Source organism: Seriola aureovittata, chromosome 16 (genome assembly GCF_021018895.1).
Source record: "Seriola aureovittata isolate HTS-2021-v1 ecotype China chromosome 16, ASM2101889v1, whole genome shotgun sequence".
Lineage (NCBI taxonomy): Eukaryota > Metazoa > Chordata > Actinopteri > Carangiformes > Carangidae > Seriola > Seriola aureovittata.
The window spans coordinates 22,493,567-22,513,708 of record NC_079379.1 but is presented as its reverse complement, the minus strand read 5'-3'; the positions used below and the strand labels follow the sequence as shown (position 1 = coordinate 22,513,708).

At 41.4% G+C, this 20,142-nt stretch overlaps 1 protein-coding gene across 3 annotated transcripts in view; it reads left to right on the top strand.

Annotated features, from left to right (window-relative positions):
- The window catches only part of trappc9 (trafficking protein particle complex subunit 9), a 194,686-nt gene that overhangs the window by 92,232 nt on the left and 82,312 nt on the right, over nt 1–20,142 (top strand). For all 3 annotated transcript variants that reach the window (XM_056398528.1, XM_056398526.1, XM_056398527.1), the window contains one exon: nt 9,636–9,746. In XM_056398528.1, the coding sequence (XP_056254503.1) occupies nt 9,636–9,746 (111 nt within the window). The remainder of the gene's footprint in view (nt 1–9,635; nt 9,747–20,142) is intronic.

The following is a 20,142-nucleotide window of genomic DNA, read 5'->3' as shown; positions in this document are numbered from 1 at the left end:
CTTAGAAACGGTATTGTCACTCACGGGTCAGATAGTGGCAGATGTGAATGGATATTTAATGGATATTCATTCTTTTTCTCATCCTCTCACATTCTCTCTTTCTCGTGCACGTTTTCCCCGGTTCTCACTTCACAACTCTCCCCAACTCTCAGGGAAAAAAAAACCTCAAAGCGAGGGGAGACGGATCGTAGTCGAGTAATGGCCACTTGAGGTGAATCATTAGCTGTAATAATATCTGCAGTTGAAGCCATCCATCTTGGCTCAGCGCTGATAGATATGCCGCACTGACTGCTATACCGTCACCCTGTCATTGCAACCCCACCCCCCCACCTCCCATCCCCTCTCTCCTTTACCTCTGCTGCACTTTCCTGCCTCATCACACTGACGTACAGTCTCTATTGGCTCTGAACCAAATCTCAAAACATTTTAAAATCTGTTGAAACTGAAAAGTTTATTTCCTGTCGCTCGATATCACATTTAGTGACTCAGTGGGCTTCACAGGCCCACCCGGTGGTTCGTGACCCTGCCTGATCTCTGTAAGAACACTAGTAAAAACCTCAGCACATGAGCAACATGGAAGCCACCTCATAAGAGATCTACATCCTCCAGACAGTCGAGGTGCAGCAGGAGCAGGAGGAACAAAAAGAAAGTAAATTTTTGTTTTTTTTAAATGTACAAATGGAAAGTCGCAGGATTGAAGGTGTGGTATGTTCAGGCAAATTTGGTGCTTGGGATTTTGGGCAAATAAATAAAACTAATTTGACTTTGAAGGCTAATAAATATGCTGTAAAACGCTCAGTATTTATATTTATAGTGTGTCCAATATAACATAGTATTTTATCATTTTTGAACTGGATTACCAAAATTAAAGTCTCCAAAGTCCTTGAATAGTTTAAACACCCAAACCAAATCTTGGTTTCGGCATTAAAACTACTTGGTTCTAGGTTTAAGAAAAGATCGGGGTTTGAGTTAAAGCACTTACTTAAGAGATTAGACGACCTTTATCGTCATGGTTACAATAATAGACACACAGTTAAGGTTGGTCACGGTTAAAAGACGCAGACTTTATTCTACATCGCCTAACTTCCTCCTTTGATCCTGTCATAATATCTGCAGCCACCAGGGGTCGCCCAACAGTAAAACGTAACTATGGGTTGTAATAAGCTGTTTGACCTATGGGGTCGTTTCTGTACAGGACGACAATCTCTACTTTTCCTTTAGTGAACGGATATGAAACTATTATCTATATAAGTTAGCGGTGATATATGTGCAAGTATTCGTCAAAATGAACAAAAAACAAAACCCTTAAAACCACGAGTGTGAGTGTGAAGTGAGTTTTGAGGATGACCACTGTTGCGTTGTGACCCTGTCTGTGGATTTTCATGAACACCCTTTTTTTAAAGAATAAAAGCACGCCTCAGGCCACAGCGATGTGTGCGCGTATATATCCGACTCATGAGATCTTCTCCACAGGGACTCACATTCGGTGCTGAGATGACTTACACTGAGTGCTCGCTCAGACATTAGGTGCTTTTAACAATTTAATAACGGCCGTTCACAGATCTAATGTTGATATTCTCGTGCTTTGTACTCACACATTCGTACATCATTTGTTAGAATTTCCTTTGATTTCCCCTCTGGAGGGGAGAGACATTAAAGTCCTCCAACACACTTTTGTTGAGATAAGTACTATTGAATTTCTTGGCTGCGAGTTAAAAGAGAATTTGGAAGTGGTTGTATGAAATTGCTCAATAATACAGCAACTTATCCTTTCGATCTGTTTTTGTGTTTATCTGTCTCGCTTTCCTCCCCTCCCCCTACCTCCCTCTCTGCTTATCTGTCCATCCATTTCTCCATCCTCTCTCTCTCTCTCTCTCTCTCTCTCTCTCTCTCTCTCTCTGTCTCTCTCTAAAAATCCCCCACATGCATTTACTTTTTGAAAGTCTTCTTCCTTGTTCTTTGTAGTGTGTGATTTAGCTGTGCTGTCCTCAGGTCCCAGTACATGCAGCTGCTCACAGCAACAGAGAATATAAAAAAGCATTTTATCTCCACTTTTGTCTCCCTCATCCTCCTGCTTATCCGTTCTGTTTATTTTCACTGTTTTGCTTCACGTTGTGTTTTCTCTGTCTCCCCCCGTTCACTTTATCTGTACCTCTTTCATCCCGACTCTTTTTCCTCTACTGGCCATGTGATGTAAGCGTGTGGCAGAGTATGCAAATGAAACTCATGTCACCGTCTTAACTGAAATAGTCACCTCCATTTTCTACTTCATCAAACAGAGGTGGGACCGAGTCTTTATTAATATTATTATTTGCTGCTTTTCCTTGTATTTCCTTTAATAATTTTAATGTCGTTACAATGATTTTGAGGTTTGGGCTGCTGGTGGGACAAAGCAAACATTGCTAAAGTCTCCCTTTGGACTTCTTTCTATTTCCTACACTTCTACTCGCTGCACAACCACATACAGAAATGTGCTGCAAATACTCAACAACATAACAGAAGTGTTTCCAGGGGACACAAGAAAAAGCGAAGAACCCGGCTCGGGCGCACTTGCATAGATGTATTACAATGCACCCATGTGCACTTGTTCAATGCTTTTAAATTTCAAAAGTCATAAAGCATTGAACAACGAGTGTGTCCCAGCCTGATTCATCACTTTTTAGTGTCCCCCGGAAACACTTCTGTCGTCGTCTGTGCTACTTGCAGCGCGTTTGTGAATGTGTTGCGAAATTGATGAAGACGTTTTCTGAATTTGTTTGGGTTTTGTCTGTTTGCATGTGTTGTGTTGAGCGCTCAGGGCCACTGTCCAATCCAAAGACTCAGTCGATTAATGGAGGAAATAATCAGCAGCTGAATCCATGGTGACATTAATCATTAGCTGTCGCCCTAATTCAAAATGAGCTCAACTAACTACAAAAGCTTAATCCTGCTTTTACATTAGCAAAAAGCAAAAATAAAAGTATGATGTAACAGTGGTACATGGTACATTTTTCTATAGTTTATTGAATTTATAAAACAAGACACCAACTGGATCGCAGTCTGGCCGAAACCGCAGATAGCAGCACGTGGACGTCTATATTAGCAGTCGATTTGGCGTCTTGTCTCAGGTGAATATCAAAGTATGAGTCGGGGGAGAGAATCCGCAACGTTTGTCGTGTTCGTAGTTTTTAAATAACATTCTTTTAAATCTTCGAGCTCATGAGTCATTGGTGTGAAAGTCCCAGTTGCAAGTCTTTTTTAGCTTTTGCCAAGTTGAGTCTAAAGTCATTATATTTATGACTCTAGTCTGATGACATGAGATTTTTAAATTTATACATTTAGCCAGAAACCAGAGGAAAAAAACTAGCAGGTATCATTCCCTTTAAGAGCACTGCTCTCCCACCCGTGACGTACTTCTGGTTTAGTAATGGAGTGGAGACGTTCAGAGAAGCTTCTCCCAAGAGAAAGCTTATATTCTCGTCAGGAGGAAGCAGATACACGGTGCATATGGGCTCTTTTTAATTAAGCCTTCGACTGGTTGCATAAACCGATCGCTCTCATTATGATTCACACATTGTTTTATTATTAGGGCACTGTAAAAAATGTCCTCATTTGCACAAGCAGCAGTTATTCTACTGGACGATCATGTGAATCATTATGTTTCAGGTTGACATCTGCTGCAGCTGCAAATGTTTTTCTGGTAACTCTCTTTCTGACTGACAATATTGATTAATGCGGGGGCAGGTGGTTTTCAGTAAAGCTTTTATTTTAATTTAAAGATTTAATTGTTTCATGTCTTCAAGGATGTGACAGTTTCCAACATCCCTGCTTTTTCCCTGCAGGAAGTGCGCTGCTGTGCAGATTACCAAAATACAAGCAGCCATGGTGATGTTCTGAACGGCACAGAAATCTGTATTGTCATTTATCAATAGGCTGGTGGTGGTTATGTAAGATTTAATCAAGGTAGCCAGTGGCTCTGATGTGTATAATCAGGCGTTGACAATGCCCATCACTCCAATTAGTGACTGTAGATGGAACACATAGCTGCCACCTTCAGATGGCTGTATTGGATGTTAATCAGCTGAAGGGGGAGGCCTTCATACATGCCAGCTGCTGTTCAAGAGAGCTGCAGGTAGAATCCGTTATTAATCTCTCCTTGTCTGTGCGGTTCGACACATCTGCTGGTTGAAGAATGCGCGATGAAACCGAAACAGTCGAGCAAAACATGAACAAAAAGGATTTTTCTGTGAAGGTTTTTTTGTGTGTGGCTTTGAGTGCACCGTCGGCGTAAAATCCGGTTCACCTTTGCACGAAAATTGCAGTGCACTGCTGGATTGTCAGTGACACTTCCCCTTACTGTGCCTCTCCCCCTACAACTGCAAAGCGTGGCAGGTCAATAAAGTATCCAACAGGTGCTGGCAAATAAAAAGCCACTGCACCTCAGGAAAAAAAACCAGTTTCAGAAAGATGAAGCTGCCTCCTTCACTCTGTTGCACTGCGATACTTCTTTCTATCTCAGTCTCGCTCTTCCTCCTCTTTACTCTTTGTACCCCACTGTCACTCTGCCTGTCTCTCCTTTTCTCTGTAACTCTCTTTGAGCCAGTTTACTGGAGCACAGTCAGACAAGAAAGTGACACAGTGAAAGTCATTATTGCGTCTTCACGAAATAGGTGGTGCTGAAAGCTTGGGTGGTTAGCTTGGTGAGCTGCTCTGCCTTGTCGAGCTGACAGCTAACATGCTAGCAAGCCGGTAACGTGTGCCAGCCGGCTGTAATAGCTGCCAAGCTTGGTAACTGGAAGCCAGCAGGCTCGGTTTTTAATTGGACAGTAGATTAACACAAGTTATTCAGTTTCTGGCTGACCCCAACAACGGGACCAGTGTTACTGACTGACTGAGTGATAGACTTGATTGATGAAGTTACACAATCGGTCGGATGAGTGTTGGACTTTTTCCACTGGCCGTTGCTCTGTCAAAATGATTTGGCGTGAACAGATGCTATAACGACATCATGGGGGCGTTTACAGCACATCCACAACAGTTTTCAACGACTATATTCTTCAGAGAAACCTCCGATCGGGACCGGGGTCTTTATTTATCTCTGCTGTGTTTGCTGCAGTATTTCAGTACGAAGCCTCATTTTGATCCACTATTACTTGCCCTGTTAAATTTACTGCATTACGTGTTGAAACAATGTCAACACTTCCTGTAACCTTTTCAAATTAAAACTCTTTGTCCCTGTATTCCTGTATCTCTGCTTCTCCTTCTCTTTCTCATTTCTCCGGCCTCTCACCATCCTGTTGTCTCTGCCCTCTCATTACCTCTTCACCTGGCTCCTTTGAACTCTACTCTTTACTTCTACTGCTCAGCTTCTGCCCCCAGCTTGAATGTATAGTGCAGTAATACAAAATATTAGATACATCTTATCGTATAATGCAGCGGTACAGTCCACTGTCCTTTCTCTGTCTCGCTGTTTCTCTGTTCCTCTGTCCTTTCCTTTTCATCTCAGTCTGTTTCTTCTCTCCTGCTTCTCTTCTATTGTGTCTCTCATTGCTTCTTTCATTATTTAACTCTATATCTCTCTTTGCCTCTCCCTTACCACCTCTGTTGCTCCCTTTGCCTCAGGATATATTTTTATACTTTTGCTTACGGCATCCCTTTCCTGCTATATACCAGACCTTGCTTTTTCTGTCTCAGTCTTGCTTTCTCACCTACACTTTTCACCAGGGAATCGATGCATCTAAAGGTTTTTCTGGGGCCCTAATACATAAAAACATACCTACTATATATACCATTTCCACAGTAAAGGTTGAATGCCAGTTAAATTCCCTCTCCAAGGAGGAGATGTGTTTCCCCCCGCTCTGCCGTTACCGTCCTCGTTTACCTTTTCTTGTGATGTTTACGGCGCAATTCAATGGCCGTCTTCTTCTGGCATGAGCCTCTTCAGGAGTTAGGCCATACGTAAGGCGACAGCTCTGTTAGAGGAAAGTGATGGAGAGCCTGGATGTGTGAAATACCCAGTGATCCATACTTTACAGGGACCTGTTAAAATCCCATTTGCTCAACATTGTGTTGCCCTGGAAAAATGCATTGCTCTACTGGGGGAAATGAACTGATCCTCTGATGTGTTTTTATGAAGTGCATCCTCTGTATCATCTAGAGCTTAGTGGGTAATTCTAGCACTTTGCAGCTCCTATATGAAGGAAAGCTTCTTCTCCACTTTCTCCAACTTATAGATGTCATTGTAAACGGTTTTCATTGGACCTGCTTTCCACCAGATAAATGGGCCCTATAAAAAAACCTTTGACATCGCTGTTGTTGTCTAGAGTCTCTTGACAGACATGTTGCTTTTGAATCTTTAACATTTTAATGAATCTTCTACTTCAGATAGTCTTTTCCTTATTTTATCTCACATATGTATGCTAGGCCTAGGCTGATATTTGATAATATTGAATATCGCAATATTCCCCCGCCACATGCAGTGTTGTTGTTCAGTTTGCCCTGCTGCTCAGTCTGACCCTCATTTCACTTTCTCTTTGCTTACTGTGCATTTTACCTTTTCATATGAAAAATAAAACGTTGAACTGCTGCTAAAGCGTCGCTTCTACCTGAAACATAAAATACAATAATATAATTACATATTACAAAAAAACCCCAAAACAAACAAACAGAAACATAAAAGAGAACAATATAATAACAGGACCGTATCGAGATATAAAATTTTGGATCTAGCGCCTAACCCTAATGTATACTGAAAGTTATGTTCATTAAAATCTTTTTTGTTCCAGATATGTTTCTTACAATTTGGGCAGATAAAACCAAATTTACTGTTAAAGGAGAAAATATGTTTTTTGGGTGAACTGGCCATTTAGACAGTGACTATTTATGATTTGATTTCAATTTATTATTTGACATAGTGCACGTACTGACAAGCTAGCAAATTAGTTTTTAGCTAATTATAACTTGTTATTAAATCTTAAAATGTGGACATAAAAGTCAACTGTCCCATATTGGCTCCTGTAGCTAAAAATAGCCCATCATTGGCAGTCCTCTAAATCCAACCGGGCTAATTAAGGCCATTACATTTTGTGTGCAAGGAATATGTCACGTTTTTGTGCCAGAGCAGCGCTGCGAAATCAGCACTTATTGATTGCAGATTTGCAGAATTGACCGAGATGTGGGCCCAGCTCCATTGATCTCTGAGCTCCTCCCATGGTGTGTGCCATTTTCACCGCCCACTGCCTTACAATAACCGCAGCGCCGGTCCAAACTAATGCCCAGTCGGTGACACACCACACTGTGATAGATTGATTTGAACGGACCTGTGGTGTTTGTCTTTTTTGTGTTGATGTCTTTTTGTGGTCCTGGAATAGAAATGTATGAGAGTTGCAGCAGCTGCAACAGGGTCCTCTTCAAATCAGCAAAGTGCTGACGTCATGGTTCATTTGTTAGTGTGGTAGAGTTTGCAGAAATAGAGAGTGGCATTCATTAGCTTGCCCCCCCCCCACCTCCTCCTTTGGCACACCACCAGCTGAACCTAAAATCTGTCTGTAGTAAAGGTCTTCTTCTGTGTTCGTGCCTGTCTCCTTAAAATTAATTTTCACTTCCTATATTGCAGGTACATGTGGTGGTAGAAGTTTAAAATCAATCCCTGACACATATTCACATCCACAACTTGCAGGGAAATGTGTGTTTATACAAAAGCAAAGTTATTCTAGGCTTCATTAAGTGTACATAAGGCAGAAGTATTGATATTTCATTGACGGATGATTTTTTTCTTTTTTTGTACCTTATGAGCAAAGAAGAAGGTTTAATATGTGTTAACTTTCAAACACTGGGGATGACTTTGTGTCTTCACTACCTCACTCTGCACTCAGAGAGGAATTCAAAAATTCACAGACAGAAATGGAGACAAATAGTTTGAAACCCTATTGGCGTTTCTGAATTATTTATTTAGCTTAGATCTCGGTGCCTTGTGCAGTAACTCAGCAGAATACTTATCAAAATGATTCAAAAGCGTAATCTTCAGCTCCAGTTGTTCTGCAGCAGTTCTCGAACCGTCTTGTCCACGACTGTTCAGTGTCATTTCAGGTTCCTGCCGTGGTCTTTTAACTCCAAACTCTTCAAATCAAAAGGTGCAAATCCACATCGTTTGTGCTCATATCCCCGGCTCTGTTTCTTCACTCTATCTTATGTACTTAGCATATGAACAATGAGCCTGTTTCTTAACTGGGGCTGATTGATCACCTCAGCTAAACGCCCTGTCCTATAAATCAGTACCTCGCCCCACTCAGCCCGTTAATCACGTCCGCCAACAAAGACAATGAGACAATTAAAGAAACATCGGTAGGCCTTAAAAAATATTCTCCTTTAATTGCCACGGCAGTTTATTAGGGTCTTGGGCAATCTATTAACCCTGGGATTTAAGAGGCAAGGAGCTAGCTGGTGTGTAATCTGAAGAGCAGATAAGGTTGATGGGCAACATTTAATTTGCACAAAGCATATGTTTTTACAAATGTTTCTGTCTGTGATGTTTGCAACTTGATGTAAATGCTTCGGAGGATTAGTTGGAATAATGTTCATGAACTTTAAAGTGACTTCACAGATATTGTGTATATATTTATAATGTGCATTTCTTAAAAGCAAATCTTTCACCTCATTCTCATTCACTTTATTTTATTAATTTCATTTATGCACATATCTTTGTATGTATTTTTAAAGGGTATTAAAACACCAATTATGGCCTTAAAATGAACCAAATGTTTTGTTAAGATGAAGCAGAACAAATATGGAACAATGCAAGCTTCATAAGGCTAATGATGAAGTTGTACTGTATCAGATTATGTAATATTTTATCAGTGTGCATGGATTTATATTCAACCGCTGTAAGCTCTTGAAAATAGAGGATATCATCTTTAATACTGGCTTTACGTGTATATTTAGAGCCACATTCTCTCTGTACACCTCCAGAAACTATTAATGTAACAGCACACTGGCTGCAGTGGACAGTCTGTTCTGTTTCTGTTACAAGAGATCCATTCCTTTCATCCATCATTACCAGGAAAAAAAAAACACACACACCTACTTGGGGGTTAAAATTAACTCTTTGAAAATCCAGCATCATCTCTTCTGTCTTGATCTAAATCACAAATTGGCCCTCTTATGATCTGCATGAGAAAAGCAGGCCTGGGATGATGCGGAGATGGCCTGCTCCAGCCAGGCCTTCGGGCCTGATGAAAGCACCGCCACCTTTGATGTTTTGACAAGGACTGATGAGTACTTCACACCGTGTCTTCTCTTGATCTCATGCATTTGCTGGCTGCGTGTATGTGGCTATGTATTTTTAGAAAAAGACTGTAACCTCATGCATAAAGAATAAACTCCCATACACACAGACAAGTCATTATTCATGGATTATATGGGGAGACGGGTAAGAGAGACTGAGTCGGACCTGAGTAATTGTAAACTTTGTAGTATTTGTCTGTTTATAATGTATAAAGAAACCTTTGTTTAAAACGCACAGCTCTGCACATCAGTAGGAGCCTGTGCAAACAGAAACATCGTATAGATATATATATATATATATATATATATATATATATATATATATACTCTGATTTCCTTCTGTAGCCAATCATTGTGTGTGTATCTGTCCACAGCACCCGCCAGTGTTACCTGCTGCTTGACATCTTCAACCCAACAGAGCATGAGCTCACTGTCACCGCCAAGAACAACCAGGACCTGGTTCTCCATGCCAGCGAGTGCCAGAGGTCAGTGGAAAGTTTATCTTTCTTGTTTGCTGATGATTGATGATTTGGTGATGTTCAAGCATTGCTTTCTTCTTCTTCAGACATGAAAGCAACACACTGGTGTTATTTCCCCCAATGATCTAAATGTCAGGTACATTTTACAGCTGTTGCCCAAAGCAAGCCTTTTTACTCTTATCTATTGACATCCCACCTTTCAGCCATCCGACATATCCCTCTGAAATTTCCTTCTTTGTATGTTTGTCTATTTGCTAGTTTATTGGTGTCATCTATGGGCGTCTCGTGGAATGGCAGAGGTTTTGAGAAGTAGGGTCGATCCATAGAATCAAGACATTTTTAATGGAAGTATCCACTTGTGATTCTTTGTGTACATGTGGTTGAAACAGCTGTCAAAAATGACCCACTGCATTTTGTTTAAACACTGGAGCATGCGCTAGTGTAAGTGTAGTTATTGAGAGAATAACCAAGTGGCAAAACTCTGGGGCTGAAAAATGAAGCTAGCTGTTGGCAGCGTCCATCTTTATATACAGTCTATGAGTTAGGCGGAGTCAGGCTCTGCCAAGATGGTGACGGAGGAGCAGCCCACTCTGAGCTTCTGCAGACGTCATGGATGCTACGTCCATCTTTATTTACAGTCTATAGGAATTACGTAGCTATTCATCAACAGTCAGTTGTTTCCACTAATAATGTAGAGTAACACCAACATTTCCTCCTTCTCAGTTTCTCGGGCGTCAGTCTGTAAAAGCTGCAGTAACCCCCTCCTCACTGTTGCTTGATTCACCTGAACTCATCTTTAGTTTTGATGCTTTTTCACAGTGTGTTTCTTTGCCACAGACAAAATAAAATTTGGGAAATACTAAATTTGTATCCGCCAACACCAAGTTTCTTTCCTGTTTTTCAGCTACATACCTGCACACGTGCACATACATCGCACTCTCTGTACCTCTCCTCGTTTCTGTAGATTACCTCGGCCTCTCTCTCTCTCTCTCTCTCTCTCTCGCTCAGCTTGCCTTTTCACTGGAAATTGGCAAATTATGATTCCTGTCAGCACGTCTCTCCAGTGCATCCTTAGCCACGAGCTGAGGTACACCGTCGGTGACTCATAGGCCTTTTCTCCGCAGGGGTGGAATGTTATTATTTGAAGGGAATTAGAGGGTGGAAAGGGATCTTTTCAAACGGAGCCAAGCAGCTCATCACTCAGCTCACTACAGATAATCTTTCCAGTGCAGACACGAGCTGTTAAGATCAACAAGCTTATTGTACCAGGATTCTGCAACTTTTATTGTCCGCAAGAAAGATAACTTCAGAAATCTCTAAAAAGAAGAAGAAGAAGAAGAAAAGCTGCATTGGAGACACAGTTTGATTTACCCCTGTGTTTTATGGATTAGCTTGGTGCGATGGTTTTCCCATTAGGCGGGTTTCCATCCACCTGTTTTTATGTGCATTTTCACTTTGCGCACAGAAATCTTTAAAATATCGTGTGACCTAAACATCCACTGACAAGAAGAAAAATAGCAGCAGATAGAAGCAGGTCTGTGTGGAGCAGTGAGGAGACGGAAATGCCACTTCAGCCTCATGTTTTCTACACATTTGAGGTTTGACTGGCACATGTGTTTCACTGTGGCCTCTTCCTCTGCAACGCTTGAATGGAACAGACTGAGAAAATAGTGCCGCCAGCTCTTCATCTTGATGAACCAACTCATAACATTTGCATAACCAATGTTTCCACTTTAGGAAAGAACGTACGCAATGTTTTGGCAGTAACCAATTATCCTAGCACTGTCACTTGTGGTCTTGAGGTAAAATGTCGTCAGTACATGAGTAACTTGTACTGTAGCTTGCTGCTTGTAAATAAACTACTTCCAACCTAAACTGGCTTGTAGCTTCACCAGCGGCAGTTTTCAAATTGGCTTCCCCAAAAACACTACCTGTGTGTGTCTTGTAACATCGTGTATTGAGCTGACTTAGAGCAGATTTTCCTCCAGCTGTACACGCTGCACAGCCGGGTCAGCCTTTGATTTACTACATGTGCTATCATACCCACAGTGGACTCACTGCTTAATGACTGCTGGTTGAATCCACCGTGCTCCTATCTTTGCCCTGCTCTTTTTTTTTTTTTTTTGCTTTGCTCCAGAGAATAAATTAATGTCTGCCAGAGAGAAGCACAATTGTGCAGCCATTTTGACATTTTCAGGAGCCTCTTAAAAGAGATTTTGATCTCAAGGTCCCATGTTAGTTATCTATTTACCACCCACTGCTCTGCCTGAGGAACACAAGCACTTTGCCAGACTGTAAGCAAGAACAACAGTTGCATGAAAGTGGACATTTATACTGATAGATTAGAGTCTGGACCTTTCAGTCATTGTGGTGATTGTCTTAAAACATTAAATTGTAGAAATAATCCAAGGACAAGTATTTTAAGTGAAGTTAAGTTTTGCCAACTCAGCACATTTGTCACTTTTTTGACTTTCTGTAGAAGACAGTCGCCGATATTCCCCGGTGAAATGCTTGGAAGTCACCGCAAGTTAACATGTCGTCCTAACGTGCCCCATTTCAGTGACTACTTCGTACTTGTCCAATTCTGTCTGACAACACAAAGAAAAATATGTAAATGAGAACAGCTTCATTGGGAATTTGACTGTATTAAAATACTGTATATGAGAGCACAGAGAGGAGGCTGAGACCAGCTGACACTGGGCAAAATACGACACTTATACCAGTTTTTGACTTGGTCTTGTTTCTAATATTCTTTATATACCTCCTTAATGTGGAGAGGTGCTGCCAAAGGTTTGTTTGACCCAGGCTGCAGCAGTGTTTCCCTTCTAACCAATCACAGAAGGCCAAAGTCAGGGGTGTGACCTTCAAGCTGTCAATCAATTTGTGAATGTACTTCCGGTCCACCGCTTCTCTCTTGTGCTGACGCTTCAAGCTAGAATTAGCTGTGATTCCTGCAGTAGCTGCGGGAGCGAACACGATCAGGACGAAGGTGAAGAGTTGGGTGGAAAGAGCCTGAAAGAGCGCCCCAATGGCAGCGTGTGTGGCGGACCTTGGTTGTCATGGTTACCACAATTAACACGCGACTGTACCGAGAGCGGCATACCGATCGTCGCTGTGGTTCGCTATGATAACAGTCATTCTTGGTTAAGTTTAGGAAAAGATAATGATTAAAAAGTGTTAAGATGAGTACTCCCTCGAAAAGTAAGACAATCTTTGTTGTCATGGTTACAATAATACAATGTGGTTATTTTTGTTGAACGCTCATGGCTTCCCATCCATCCATCACAGCCTCCTCCTGACATGAACTTGCTCCTGTCATAATTACTACGGCCACTAGATGTCGCCTAGCAACAAAATGTAATTATGGGTCATAATAACCTGCTGCTGTTACTCAAGTAAAGCACTCCCACCACTGTCTGGGGATAATGCACAGAAGAGTATACAACTCAAACTGGGTAAAATAAATTAAATCAAATCAAGATAAAAGTTTTTATTTTATTTTATCATGAGTCATAGTTTCAGTGTGTTTTCTTCAGCTCTTCTAAGTCAGGCCGTCAGTCACTGTTATATAATTCCCCAAATATATAAGATTCACTTCAACCATCTCTCATTGATACGATCATAAAGTCAATGTTAAACATCAGAACTTAGCGGTCAGAGGTGGTCAGAATACATAATGCGCCAGTTCTATAATTGATTTAAAAAAGAAAATCTGCCCCTCTAGAAAGTGATATAATATGACACAATGTGCCTCCGAGGCTAAAAACGTCAAGTCTGGTAACAACTGCAGATGTATATATATAGACCTACATGTCTTTTCCCCCCTTTGACTGACATTCCCCGTAGACACGGCCGTTGCCTTTGACTTCACCGATCAGCTCTTCCTTCCACTGTTGAAGCCTGACAGACACATAAATTCATTATCAGAAGATTATCTCAGATCCAGCATATTGATTCTTTCCACAGCACACGCACGCCTTATTCAGAGTGGGGTTAGGGTTTGTTTTTGTTTTTTTGCATACGGAGAGAAACGGGGAAGCGGACTCCGAGATCTTTTTCGCCCGCTGAACCATATTGTGCTTGTCTCTCCAATTCATCCTCTCTGAACATCAGAAGGCCCTGTCATTTCACATTTCTTCCCTGGTCTGTGATGAATGAGGTGTCAGGCGCAAGATGTTTTCTGGAGTCTTCATCCAGGACTGGTGAAGCCGAGGCCTCGTTCCGACAGTTGCAAAAATGACTCTGTCAATCATCCACACTTTCCTCCTACTACAAATGACTTTTAATTGTTTCCATTGAGCCTTTTCTTGGCTATACAAATAGAAACGCGAGAGAAAACCTTCAGGCATGGAGGAAAATATAGCAGCTTCAACAGGGAGTTTTAATAGCTTCTAGACCTGTGTCTGGATGAGGGGAACACGAGGACAGCAACAGGCAGCTGTCTCCATCTTCTGGTGCAGCCATATTTAAGTGGGTTTAGATAAAAACTTACATTTATTCAATGCTTCTACATAAAAAAAAACAAATCAAACAAACAAACAGAACAAGGTCTTTGTACCCTTTAATGGTGAATGAAAATGAAAAAGTGAAGCACCTCAGAATGTGAATGGTCACTTTGATGTTTGGGAGCTTGACAAGGTTCCTAAAAAACCTCCGTGACACCAGTCACATCCAAACTTTTGTATTTCCCATTTTCCTTTGAACAGAGCAGAACATAGATAAACATGGACGTGGGGAAGATCTGTGCCTTTATTTCTTTTTATGTGGTTAGATCTTGTAGCATTTTCCTGGTGTAATGTTATTCTTGGTTAAACAATATTCACAGTGCGAGAATTTAAAGGCTTAGATTAAGAGTGGTTTGATTTTGTGAAACAGATGAATTAAAATTTGATGCAATTTCCGTTTATTGGACGTGTCAAAAAAAAAAAAGTACTCGTTGTTGAACTCAGAAAAGACGGTTAAAAAAATGACATATTGTCTTTTTTTTATTGTGTGCATTCTTCTTCCTTGTCCGTCCCTGGCTCCTACATTATCCACAATGCAGCTCTTGGCGGTTCAGTTGGAGATTTCAATGTTTTATGCTAGTAGCAGCTAATGTAGCTTCAGCCAGTTAGCCTCTAGCAAAGATGAGGAGCAGGCTACAGCGGTGTGGGAAGCTCTCTTCTCTCTCTTTTCATTTTCATCGTCAAACTTTGCATGGGTTCAGACCCAACTGAATCAAGTGACGTCACTTGCAGCAATTTATCAGACCATACTGTTGTTGGAAAGCACTGCTAGTCCCGATGTTAGCACTGTGACTGCAGCTGCGCGTCCTTGCTGCTTGCTGGTTCTGTTGAAGCTGCTAGTTTGGCTTCAGCAGGAGCCTCTGCGTAGCCACCTGAACTGGGCAGCTGCTGGACATCAACTAGGAGTGACTGACTCGTACCGACGGGTCACTCAGTCTGCTTGTTCTCGGGACTGTCGCAGTGAGCGCAGCAGGAAGTGATTATTTTCCATTCATGGAGGACAGGGTTAGGGTTAGTGATCCAACCCGGTGCTACTCCAAAACCACAGTGCATTTTCTGACCTTTTACACTGAGCATCTCTCGTCCATTTTCTTCCATTTGGTAGGTAAATTCATTTTTGATGGATTCAGTTATTTAAAGTAATGAATTGATTATTGATTGATCATTGACCCGGATACAAATGGGCTACAACAGCATAAGACCTCATTGAGTTTCACTCCTGTCAGCCAAGAACGTAAATCTGAGGCTGCGGTGGACACGGCGCTCGCCAAACACTGGACAGTTGACTGGAAAAACAGAGTCTGGTCTGATGAGTCTGGATTTCTGATGAGGCAGCAAATGATAGTGTCAGACCCTGACGTCGTCAATAGCATGAATCCATGAATCCAGGGTGGAGGAGGTGGTGTAATGGTGTGGGGAAGGTTTTCTTGACACACTTTGGGCCCTTAATACCAATCAATAACGGTTTGAATGCCCCAGCCTTTCTGAGAATTGTTGCTGACCATGTGCTTCCCTTTATGGCCACAGTTTACCATCTTCAAATGTCGACTTCCAGCAGGAGAGTGCTGTGAAGGGGCACGCGTATCACAGGCATGGCAATAATGCATTTCATTAATTGATAATTAATTGTAAAGATGTGCATTAATAAATGTGTTTACAAATTTATTTAATTCTGTATAAATTACAAATTCATTCATTATTTGATGTTTTTATGGTTTAAACAAAACAAATGAGATATTAATCCACTATAAATAGTAAACATTAAAAAAACAACTTAAAACTATACAATACTTACGTCATTTTAAAATAAATAAATTTGAAAATACAGTTTAAAGAAAAATAAACAACTAGATCTACAAATTGAATTAAGAATACAAAATTTAATCAGGAATTTAAAAGGGCAATTTCCCATCCCGTTCGCTGCTTTTTACTTTTCCTATTTGCTATTCGATCTGCTTAGTCATTTAGCTTCATTAGCTTTATTTCTGTGGCATTTGGGATCTTCCATAAATGCAGCACGTCACCATGCAAAGTCATCTGAAAGTTGTCTCAAACTAATTTCATGACAATGTGTTCAGTGAACCCCAGTGGCCTCCCCAGTCACCAGATCTGAATCCAGCAGAATAACTTTGGGATGTGCCGTTGAGAAATCTGCAGAAATTAGATGCAGAACTGAGGCTGCTGTAGCAAAGGGAGGCTCCAAACAACTATTAGTATGGTGTTCCTAATAAAGTGCTCAGTGAGTGTGTTGTCACAATGATGCATTTTAATGCAAAAAGGTCTGTGATCATTATCTCTGGGAGATTTATTATCATAAAAGTTTTTACTAGAGATCAGATTCTACATTCATTCATCAGTATGCTTCACCATGCACATTAAGAATGGTTTTGGTGAAATGACTAATTCCCCCTACAATTATTCCTCGGTGGCTGCTTTTTAACCACGCTGAGCTGAGAAAAATGATCAGGCTCTAATGGTCACTGCTCTGCATAAACAGCATGTAAATTTAGCGCCGCTCTCCTCACTTACTTTATATTCTTTCATTTGAGGAAAAAGGAGCGACCCCTGTGTACCGGCAGACAGCCCTGACCTTTCTGCGACTGAAACTTTGATCTAATGAGGAAATTATGATGAGATGGAGCAAATTAAAAAAAATTCTGCTATTATTATGAATCGAAAATAGGAAAATGTTGTCCAAGATGTCAGGCTGAAAAGTCATCTCCATAAAACAAGTTCTTAAGCACTGTAATTACGTGGGTTTGTCTGCAAGTCACTCAAGTCGTTTGGTGAGTGATTCTTCTGTATAGGATGGGTTTGATACAAGTGTTTGAACAGTATCTAATTATTATTAGATTAAATTGCCCTGAGGCACTTGTCTCTAGCTGTCAGCCGTGTGAATATAACCCGTGGGAGAACATCCTTGTGATGTGATAACATCAAAACTGAATGTTTGACAAAAAAATAAAAAATCTTAACTCAAGGTCCACTTACCAGCAGCACCTCACAGTCTCCCTCAGCAGATGGACTTTTTTATTTCAAACCACTATTTGTGAGGTCAAGAATGAAGTTCACGCCTAAAATCTGTAAATGCTTTTATTTTGTATAACCAGCCTTTAATCATAACGATGATGAACTTCAATTATAAAGCTCAATACAAAGCGGTGCTACAGAGTGCTTTAGATGGGAAAATTGAGATTAAAACATATCAGCCCGACAAGTGACATCAGGCTAAAAAGTAACAAGTATGATAAAGTCACCACAATAAAATGTGAAATAAAGAAATTAAATAAGTAAGACATGTTTGAAATTAAAAAATGAAACTCAGAGTTGTTTGTACTTTTTTTTTATTTTAACGATCCAAAGCGCATGGTCTGAAGTGTGTGGCGCAAGTGCATTCTGGGCGTGTCCATGTCACTTTTGCTATTTTAACGGCGGAAAGAACAGTCAAAGGTTGTACTTAATCTCTTAAATTATTCATGGAAGTGTTTTAGGCGTAACATCCAATAAACCAATCACAGTGCCATCTCCTATTCCCTTTAAAAGCTAGAAATGACAACGTCACGCGTTGGTCCGAAACTAGCACGCCAGGAGCTGTGTCCAGATTTGGAAAGCAACCCTTATGTTTAGCTTCTATTTTTATCCCTTCTTTTCTTGTACTGAAGTTAGCATGCTAACCTAGCTAGCTCTGGCTAGTCTCGTCACTTTCCGATACCGAGTCACTGTAGCGTCCAGACTGCACTCAGAAAGACGTATTATAACTTCTTGTCTTGTAAACACAGCGATGGTCGAAGCTCTTGCCAAGACTGGTAAGTAAACAGCTGCTAGTGCTAATGTTAGCTATGTAGCAATAGCAAAACTCACAAAAAGCTCCTTTAATAAAAACGCATTTTTAAAAGATAAAACACACACTTTTTTTGGGGGGAGTGAACTGTTCCTTTAATCCTAAACTAACACATTATAAATAGAAACTGCTGTTGGACAGAGACTATTTTTAGGCTTGGCATCATCTTTAAAAGCTGGATATTCTTCACTGTAACGAAGGCAAACATGAAATGCTGTAGATGCTCTCACTCGTAAGTCGTCCAGTGCCGTCCTCTTCGCCGGCAGCAGGTTGCTCTCAGACCTTCATCCCAGCCCCCAACTCTGCATCACCACCACAGCTGTGTCTCCCGGGGGATTCAAACAGGGCCTTTAGGGGTTTACATCTCATCACAGCATCAACCCCCGGGCGCTAACTAGTTCCCACTGGCGTCCACCATTGTCATTGCAGAGCCAGCTCATTAACACCCCCCACCCCTGTAGTAGAGTGGGGGGAGTTAGCGCTCACTGCAGCAGTTTCTCATTTTCAGCCACGTCTCCTCCGTTCGCCATGCCTTTTGGTTCTGCCGGATCGGTGCTCACAAGGGCAGACACGCCTCATTGCATGAGCTTTTCAAACAAAGCTTGTTTCCATGGTGACCACCTTTCCCCCTTCTTGTGCTACTTTTTTTTTTTTTTTTTATGGCAGCAGAGCACATAATGCCTCTGCAGTCAGTTATCCCGTCTTCAGCAGTCCCAGTCTAAGTGTGAATATTATCATTTGATTTTGAGCCCCCCCTTTTTTTAAACGCTCATCACATGATAAAACTCATGTCTAATAAAAACATTACTCGCGTCCGCTGAGGAGGGCGAAGGATCATTCGACCCAAGATGAGAACTGACTGCTGAGATGTACCGAGATGCCGCCGCTCGACCTCTGCCTGGGATTCAGCTGTCCACCACTGTCATATTTTTATTTTTTTCCTCTGCGTTCTGTTTCTGTTTCCACCTCACACTTGTTCTTGAAATATTGTTTTCCTCAGGGGGCGTTTTAGCCCTGTTGGCTGTCTGGAGGTGGGTTACTTAAGGTGGTAGAACACTGAGATCTTTTTTCGCACTCACATGTACTTCATACAGTGGTGTATCGCCAGAATCGCCCCAGCTGCCTCAGACCTCTCGGCAGTCATTTGACACAGTCACGCCTTTATATTGGTATTCTGGAAATGTGCTTCATCTCCACCAACTCCATATATTCACATAAGAAGGATATGGCAGATTTATCTGAGTCACTCGCAGCCATTTCCTCCTCCAGTCACCTGTAACTCCATCGACCTTCACATTATGGTTAAGCCCCCTCTGTGCTGTCAGTGGATTATCCAATTCACTTACAGTAACAATAAAATAGTGTGTTTTTTTATTTACAAACTGCAACATCCCTGGGTCAGACCCGGCTTTACTTTACTTGCATGTTGTCATCCTGCATGCCCTGCTCCCTCTACCGTGCCGTCTAATAATCGCAAAATGGCCCCAAAAAAAGCTTCTAGGTTTCAGCAGCCGAGATAAAAATAGCTCACTCTGTCAGCCCTAGTAATAGTCTACAAAGCCCCAGTTTTAATGACAGCCAGCGCATCTTCACAAAAGCGTCCTATCCACATATAGTAATTGGCTGTAAGGATTCGTGTTTTTTTACTGCAACTCATCTTATTGAGCGAGACGGGGATGGATGGAGCTGCTGCTGCTGCTGCTGCTGCCTCTGCAGCCGCTGCAAACAACGGGTTACAGAGTCAGCCGCAGTCTAAAAATAGACTGTTGCTCTCGCCTGCCTCCGCACAGGCCTCTATGGATCTCCGCCCTTAAGCTCTTGCACGTGAGCTAAAAATAACCTTCTTTTTTTTTTTTTTTTTTTTTTTTTTTTTTATGAAAACACGCACAGACACACACACGCTCTCGGTACGTTCTCAGCTTCTCCCCGGTGACATAATGCAAACAATGTGAAAAGGCTCCGATAGAAATGTTGATTGCAAATAATTTGTTGTTCTGTATCGGGGCTGTGTAGGGCATGATTCAAACTGTACGCATTACTCACAGTGTGCTCACAG